The following is an 8,843-nucleotide window of genomic DNA, read 5'->3' on the forward strand; positions in this document are numbered from 1 at the left end:
AGTGGTCAAAGTAAACATCTCAATAAATAAAATGTTTTTGTCATTTCTTAGTGTCATTCAACAGATGTAACTCGGACTGGCACCTAGCCCCTACAATCGTAAGGATGTTTTTACATTATAAAATTAATTACTTAGCAATGTGAATATAAACTGCTCAAGTATATTTGACTCCCAGCTTAATTCTATTTTTGCTTTACTCATGTCAGGAGCATTTTTTGGTGGGCCATCACACAGTGGCTTTATAGAAATGAGACTGTGGAACATCAGACGGAAGCTTCAACAGAACCAGCGGATGTAGTTTGAGACGTCGTCATTGTACACTGCAACCTTCTTTGCCAAGTCCAGATGAAACTGTGCCAAGTGAGTGTTTGACCCTGATATAGAGGATGTGACCGTCACCAGAGAATTCATCATCAATAAATACTGCAATTAACCAAACCTTCAGTTACCGAAGGAGATGGATAACAACAAAATCCCCAACTGTTGCTGAAATCTTCAAGGAATATCCCAGATTTCTTGACATGCCCACCTTGGTAATAGAAATGCTCAACTAAGAGAGAACTTTACACAAACTTGCATTTCATAATTGTAATATTTTTTTTTTTCTGTTTTTTTGCATTGAAGATGGACATCGAGCTCACAGATGGGAAAGAAGACTTGTTTATCCAGAAATGGGAAGGGACCATAATTCCAAAGCTCAAGGAAATAGCATCCTTGGAGAAGAAAAATTACATAAGACACTTGCCGCAGAAAGCCGACAATCAGCAAGATGGTATGATTTTCTGCCTCAATGTCTGTTGCATGTGCACACATTTCTAAACCTAGTTTAAATGAGGAAACTAAATGTGAATTTTAATGTTCAGTTCATGATAAAAATTAATTTTGTTTTAAATTCTTCTTTTGCATGTGACCTGCATCTTCACTTCATCAAGATGAGCTGTGCTACACTATGTTGAAGATCCTCATTCATCTTCTTCCACCCATGGCATCTGGGAGAAGTGTTGCTGGCAGTAGATGCTGTGTTAACTCTGCAGTCTCATACCTGTTGGAGCAAGTGGCGGTATGCTTTTTTTTTTACTGTGTTAGCTTGTGATAAACAACATTGTTTCTCATGCAGCAATATTTTCTGCTGCCTGGTGACTTAATAGATTACAGACCTTTAAATATTGGATCATTTTGTGATCAGCAATATGTAACTCCTAGATACAAAATTTAATTTTAAACATGTTGGTGGTTGAAACTGTTGAACACATTATGTTTTGACCAGATTTGACAATTGTTTTGTAAGCATGATCACCTATAGGTGAATGCAATAACAGTAAGTGTCTAATGGTTATTTCTTTGAATACAGTTTTCAGGTTCATTAAAAGTATTTTTTTCTGTACGAAAAAGAACATGTTGGTACACTTGAGAATAAGTTCAGGGAATGTGATACTTTATATATTGGAAACTGTTTCATACATATTTGACTGCCTAAGAGATATGAGTTTTATAATATTTGATGAATGGTTTTTATAATGTATGATGTGTTGAAATGCTTATTTCACCAGTTTATAGTCGGTATACTGTAGTAAAAACATCTGAATGCATTAATTCCATGTTAAAAAGGAAAACAAATGAACAGTATGTGAGCAGTGTCTAATGGTTTCCGGTGAGATTTCATAAAAAATGATCTAACATTTTTAATAAATTTGATATTAACATATATTAAACAATTTCTTAGTAACACACAGTTATGTTAGATACATACAAAAAAAAGCACATCAATGTGTTTACTTAAGCTGCACATGTATGTGTTAAAAATAACACGCGTTTTTAACACATTTGTTTTAAGAGTGTACATACACACTAATGTTAATATATAGATACAACATAAATATTTATATTTTTAAAATTTAAATATTAAAAAAATATATTTAAACACTAAAACTTATTTATTGGTCATGATGATGTAGAACCGTATTTTAAGTGTAAGAGACAATACAAGAAAAATGGGACACAATATTTTAAAATCCATAAATTTTTTAAACTACAGATAACTAGATTTCATGTAGCAAACACTGACATAGCATGCTAAAATTTCTCATTCATTTTCAAGTACAATGCATATGAATTTTTAAACTAACCAAGCAGTGGATATTCCCACGATGCAAGCGTTTACTTTCACGTGTTTGCTTGGGAATTCCCTGTAAATGAGGCGTAAATACACAATATCATAAAGCTGAAATCACTCAGAGTAAAGTACTCATGTATTTTTCTAAAAGAACATCAGATCTGGGACATTAGAGAACATCCAGAGTCTACACTGACTCCGAAGCATCTGAAGAGTCGCAGTGTTTTTCATTTTGACTGCAGCACTTGGTAACAGTCATCTCTCTGAGTCTGAGGGCGACATTTCACCCAGGAGGGAAGTGTTAAGTGTAATCCCACTCAGCAAGACCCCGAGAGCAGCTGCTTCACAGAAAATCATGCCCATTATGTTTGACATTTCTCATCAGCCTCTCGCTGAAAAACCACAGGAGAACTCTTGTAAGGTTCTTATATATTTATTCCAGTTATTTATTAATTACTTTCTGCTTTCACAGGGGTATCATTTCATAGAACATTCAGCTTTACCACAAAGCCCCCTGGATATTTTGTGATGTGAAGCCCTGACAGATACTTTAAGGTTACAATATGTACTTTCTGCTTCAGACATAATGCTTCCAACAAACTTTCAATTGTCAAAGTTGAACAAAACTTATCTATGAATGACTTCTGTGGCATTTCATCAATTATCACAGACATTTTCAACTCAACACCATAGGCATATTTACAATTTATGCCTATGGAGGGAATGCACTCACATTTTTTGGTTCTTCTAAAGAAACTTTCAGTTTTTAAAACTCTAAAGAACCTTTTCCTTTTGTACAATGGAAAGGTTCCATGTTTGATAAAAGTCATGGAACCACAGATCCCAATAAATAACCTTTTGCGGGCTTAAAATGTGCAGCTTGTATTTTTTTTAAGCACTTCTATTAATTATTCCACATAAGCAAAAATACATAAAAATATATGTTATGTGAGCTGTAAAGTCATCTAAATTATGCCATTAGTGGTGAGACTACTTTTTTTTTTTAGGCAAATAAATGACTGGTAATGCATTACCAACCAACTTTAGCTTGTTTTTACAAATTTAAGGGCAAATGATTAGCTCCATTCCTATCCCAAACAGAGCATGCATTAACAAGACTGAGACCATGGGTTCAATAAAGCGATTTGCTTTAACTTGACCAAATGTGCACTTGCATTAAATTAATGCATGCTTAAATGCAATATAAGTTGCTTTGGATACAAGCATCTGCCAAATGTATTAATTCAAATGTATATTTGTGTTTATATAATCAACAGCATGTTATAGATATAAGCTCTATTATTTGATTTGTATGTAATCCAAAACATCCCTTATAATTGTAAATCTTTGAATTTTTTTTGTTTTGTTTTCATTTTACTTTCATGTTCAGATCTATAAACTTTTTCTCACAAAAGACTGAAACAAAAAAAAAATTATAAATCAACAGTAAAGAAAGTGAAAATCCTAGCCAATTTGGGATCGCACATCATTTTAGAACAAAAACACTGAACATATAAAGGTCGTATAAAGGTAATGTCTTACTGTGAGAAGTAATAGCAGGAGGGAGACTTGGAACAAGAGAGAGATGGACGTGAAAATACAAGAGAAATAGAGTGATAATTAAAAAAGAACTGAAGAATATAGGATATAGAACGGAAATTCTGTAATTATTTACTCACTCATGTTATTCCAAACTTGTTTGCTCTTATTTTTTCCTGTGAAACACAAATGTAGATATTTTTGAAGAATTGTTGCACAGGTCTTGCCATACACCCAGAGTTCACAGTGACCCAGGTCTGTCAAGCTCAAAAAGGGCCTTTTTGGAGTTTGACAGATGTAAGGGAACACAAAATACTCCATAAGACTTGTGTGCTTTAACACAAGCCTAAAAGTTCTATATGAAACAGTTTTATGGCATTTTTGGTCCCTTTTAAAGCTTGACAGATGTAGTAAGAGCTGTGTACAGAACAAGGTTGAGAGGTAAAGAAAAGCCATCATTTACTGAAACATAAATAACTTTAGAATAAAATGAATCCAAATAAAACAATTATATAAAAAAAATATACGTATATTTTATTTGTTTACCTAAACGTCATGTGACTGACATCAGAGAACCATCAGCATGCAAATGTTTTGAAATATTAAATATAACTTAAAATAAATTCCAATCTCAAAATATTATAGTTCAAAGGGGTTTGACTAACAAAAATATTTTGGGAATCCCTATATTTAAAAAAAGTTTTTAGTATCACTTTAGTACAGGGACCAATTCTCACTATTAACTAGTGCTCTCTAGCATGCTTATTATTAACATATCGGCTGTTTATTAGTACTTATAAAGCACATATTCTGCATGACCATATTCTCCATCCCTTATCAATACCTAAACTTAACTACCTTAACTATTAATAAGCGGCAAATTAGGAGTTTATTGAGGCAAAAGTCATAGTTAATGCTTTGTCAATAGCGAGAATTGGACATTAAAATACAGTGTGACCAAGACTTTTGTTTTTTTAAATACTATGTGGCTCAATGGCTTTCATTAATTTAATGAAAAATAATGGTAACATACTCCACATTAGGAAAGTAATGTCTAGCTCACGTTAATTCCTATAGTCAACATTAAAATGTATTTGCAACACATTTTACTGCTGTAATGTGCAAACGAGAACATAAAAGGTAAAGCAAGACTGTTACCCCTCAGGAATTAATTGTGAGTGTGAGTGTTACATAAACTAATTAGTGGAGAAAATGGGGCGAATTTTGCTAAATAATGTCCCAAAAACCAACAACTGCTAGTAAAGTGCCATAAAAATGAGCAAATGTTTATAAGTATTCACATATTTAAAGATAAACCTAGACCTGCCTGTTAATTTCTCTTGGACATGTCTAAGGACACCAGGAAAAATATGAAGTAACCACCTTGCCATTTAGTCGAAATATGTCACATGAACTACAAGGAATATGAGGTGCACAGAAACATACCCATTGATATTTTCCACAGTCCAGCTGAGAACATCTACATTTGCAAAGCAAGTTTTCACAGCTTGAAAGAGCAGAACAGTTAACACTCCTCTTCAGCGTTCTGTCATGGATCCTTGGCCATCTTGTGTTTCAGATACTTGATTTTGAGTGAGTAGTATTCTTCCTGAAGCTGTAAGACTCTTTCCTGTCTGCGTAGCACAGACATCTCCAGATCGCTCTTTCCTGCTGATTGTGTAGGCGCCGGGGGTGAAACAGTCTCTGCTGTGTTTGATTGGCAGTCGTTTGCACGGTTAACAGGCTGAACGTCCAACATGGGAGCAATCTCAGCTGGAATAACATATTTCTCCTCTTCCTCCTCCTCCTCCTCTTCCTCGTGTGAGATTGCACTTTCATTCTCGGTTTCAGCTCTGTGAAAGGGCAAAGTTGTTAAAATAGCAAAATGGTGATTGTCAAATATACACATAGGCTGAATTCAGTTCTCTTTCACGACTTATTGCGCTTGAATGATCAAATACATACAAAAATACCCAGGGGGAGTATTCACATAAACAGTCAGTTATGTCTTAAGTTAATGTAAACAGGAGAAAATCATATGTGTATCAATGTACTGGATTTGTGTATTATGTCTTAAAGTGACAGCTGCCTAATATACCTGCTGCTGTCTGTGTCTTTAAATGATAATCAAACAAAAGACAAATATTTCTCTGATTTTTAGTGAATAACTTAGTAGCTTTAATAAGAATCAATGTATATTTAATTCATACAGCGAATGAATTAGGCAGCGTTTCCTTTGTACATTAGATTTTTCAATTTCTTACTTGAATGCTACTGTTGAATAGAACTAATGTACTTGAAAACTGTAAATCCAAAAGGTATTTCATATGTATCTTTCTTATAATGTATTGCTCAATTGTTTATTTGCATCTTTGTTGTTATTTTTTTTAAAACAAAGATCATTATCATGAGATAAAATGACCAAAAATAAAATAAATAAATGCATACAGATCTGGAATGACATGAGGGTGAAAACTTTTAACATTTGAATCTGCAAGATTACTTTGCCAGAACACATCAAAAAAGGAAAATACAAAATGTCCACAATTTTATTCAAGATTATTATTATTAAAAACGTTTTTGATTGAAATAAATCTGAAACTTATTTTAATATAAAATTAACCTTAATTCAAAATATGAATGTGAAAATAAAAATGTGAAGTGACATACTGCCAAGTATGGTGACCCATACTCGGAAATCGTGCTCTGCATTTAACCCATCCAACGAACACACACACACCGTGAACACACACCCGGAGCAGTGGGCAGCCATTTATGCTGCGGCGCCCGGGGAGCAGTTGGGGGTTCGGTGCCTTGCTCAAGGGCACCTCAGTCGTGGTATTGAGGGTGGAGAGAGCACTGGACATTCACTCCCCCCACCTACAATTCCTGCCGGCCCGAGACTCGTACCCGCAACCTTTGGATTACGAGTCCGGCTCTCTAACCATTAGGCCACGACTTCCCCGCAGTATATACAATGTATATACAAATGCAGTTTTTTAATAATATAATACTAAAATAACCTTTGACTTCATTATCATGCCAAGTTGGACGCGACTTATTGATCAGAGTGTAACTATAGGAAACATGTCATGAGAGGTTTGTGCTCATACCCTGGCGAGTCGTACGGTGCCATGTAGCTAGTGCTTGGAAAACTAGAGCATCCTTGGTTGTGAAGACCATGTCTGTGGTAAGATGCATGTGAAGGCAGAGATGGGCGGTGAATAAACTCCTTTAAGAGGTTCCCTTGAAACTCCATCATCTCCTTCCACATGGCCATAAGACTCTCTCGTTCCTCCTTCTGCTCTTCCCTTCGCAAGCGTTCCTCAAACTCCCTCTGGTTCTGCACGTGGAGAGGCTCTTGATCTCTCATAGAGTCGGTAATGCAATGCTTTTTGGCCTTCTTCCTCACAGGCTGAGTGACAACTGAAAATATGAACATAATAATCAGTTATGCACATCATGATTCATGTGCAGGCAAAGTAGTGATGCCCAAATGTTTTTATCAGTCGAACTCCTCTGACCTAAAATATTTTAATTCCCTCCGATTTCAAATTAATATGTCAAGAATTCAATATATAATATTGAATATTATTTAATGGTCACATGCCATGCAAATAAACAAATAAAAAAAATTGCTCAGTGTTTTACTTATTTTTAATTTGATATTTTTATCATTTAATAAACACTAGTTTCATCAACTCATGATCTTCAGTTTACAAAACCTAGAGATAAAAGCATAAACAAAAAGAGTGCAAATGAATGATTTTGAATAAATCTTTTAAATTATTCACTCAAACAGATTGGAAAAACCTTTAAAATAATAATAATAATAATCTTAATTTTATACTGACTGTAAACACATTACTTGTGGATTTAAATATGTAAAGGTAGCATACTAAATACTGTTTAAATTAGTGACATTACATACTGCACACTATCTATACGGTGTTTGCAGGCTCTTCTTATTCGTTGTAAATCACAATAACCAAACTAACAAGCAAATTAGGCCATTTTGCATCAATGCATATAGAGTGTTTGACATGTTTATCATTGCACACTATATGCAAAGTTTACCATAATGCACACTGATTCACTCACTATATTTGTATTACGTGAAATGCTGTATATGTGATCATAAAGCAGAACATAATAGTAGGCATCAGCACACCGTCGGTCATGTCATCCGTCTCCTCATCATGACTGACTGACACCTCGATGTCCGTGGATCTGCTCTCGGTTCTCGCGTCCTCGATGGATGTACTCTGGGGCTCTTCGCGTTTGATGTTATTATGAAGTGTTAAAGCGCCTGTGGAGCGGTTGCTGCCCCAGATGGACTTGCAGAGATCATAGTAATTCCAGTACACTCTGCCGTGGCCGTTGTTTTTGTGATGCTGGTGTATTTTCAGGAACTTCTGCTTGAGTGTTTTCAGTTTGGTGGTGACCTGTCGCTTGGTTCTGTGAATCCCTTGCGCCCGCAGAAGCCTTGATATTTCAGCGTAAATAAGAGAGTCGCGAACCGTTCCGCTGATTTGCCTACTGATTTCTTCATCCTGTCGGATGTACAGCAGCGCCGTGGTCTCGGTGTCCGTCCAGTTTCTTTCTACTGACATCTCTTCATACATTTCGCGGCGTGGAAATCTTGGGAAATCACGTAAAGAGATCATTTACACACAACATCAGTTGATTCTCCGCTCGCGCGTCACGTAGGCCTGCGAGTACACGACGTAGGTGCGTCACTCGTTCTGAGCTTATCTAGCGTCAATGCGTCCGAAAGCGTTCTTTTTTCCATATCCTAATGAATGGTACACCACCATGCACTTTATGGAAAATAACGAGATTTTTGACATAGTTATGTTTTTTATATTGATTTTTAATTACAACGTAGTACGCATATTTGTGACCCTGACCCACAAAACCAGTCATAATTTTTTGAATGTGAGATTTATAAATCATCTGAAAGCTGAATAAATAAGATTTCTATTTATGTTATGGTTCGTTATGATAGCACAATATTTGGCTGAGATACAACTATTTGAAAATCTGGAATCTGAGGGTGCAAAAAAAATCTAAATATTGAGAAAATCGACTTTTAAATCAAGTTCTTAGCAATGCATATTACTGATCAAAAATTAAGTTTTGATATATTAAGGTAGGAAATGTACAAAATATCTTCATGGAACATGATCTT

The 8,843-nt window shown here is 35.2% G+C and overlaps 1 protein-coding gene across 2 annotated transcripts; it reads right to left on the reverse strand.

Moving 5' to 3' along the window:
- Positions 1-2,531: 2,531 nt before the first annotated feature.
- LOC306878851 (uncharacterized protein) lies at positions 2,532-8,415 on the reverse strand. 2 transcript variants are annotated; one of them, XR_013784972.1, is made up of 5 exons: positions 7,824-8,366; positions 6,766-7,078; positions 5,099-5,505; positions 3,793-3,828; positions 2,532-3,681 (listed from the first exon to the last, which is right to left on the reverse strand). XR_013784972.1 is itself a non-coding variant. In XM_079431414.1 (3 exons), the coding sequence occupies exons 1-3, from the start codon at positions 8,317-8,319 to the stop codon at positions 5,202-5,204; spliced, it is 1,113 nt and encodes a 370-aa protein (XP_079287540.1). In that variant the 5' UTR covers positions 8,320-8,415; the 3' UTR covers positions 2,532-5,201. The 2 variants fall into 2 exon arrangements, 1 of the variants encoding a protein (XP_079287540.1); XM_079431414.1 differs by having other exon boundaries at positions 2,532-5,505; positions 7,824-8,415.
- Between the last annotated feature and the right edge of the window lie 428 nt (positions 8,416-8,843).

This window comes from Barbus barbus (assembly GCF_936440315.1).
Source record: "Barbus barbus genome assembly, chromosome: 13".
NCBI classification, from domain to species: domain Eukaryota; kingdom Metazoa; phylum Chordata; class Actinopteri; order Cypriniformes; family Cyprinidae; genus Barbus; species Barbus barbus.

What these genes read in the sequence shown, in the direction of transcription:
- LOC306878851 (XM_079431414.1), bottom strand. Translation starts at nt 8,319, where the DNA reads ATGATCTCTTTACGTGATTTCCCAAGATTTCCACGCCGCGAAATGTAT. An exon ending in GACGGATGACATGACCGACG is followed by an intron (nt 7,079 to 7,823) that starts GTGTGCTGATGC and finishes TCATATTTTCAG; the next exon opens with TTGTCACTCAGCCTGTGAGG. An exon ending in GCACCGTACGACTCGCCAGG is followed by an intron (nt 5,506 to 6,765) that starts GTATGAGCACAA and finishes GCCCTTTCACAG; the next exon opens with AGCTGAAACCGAGAATGAAA.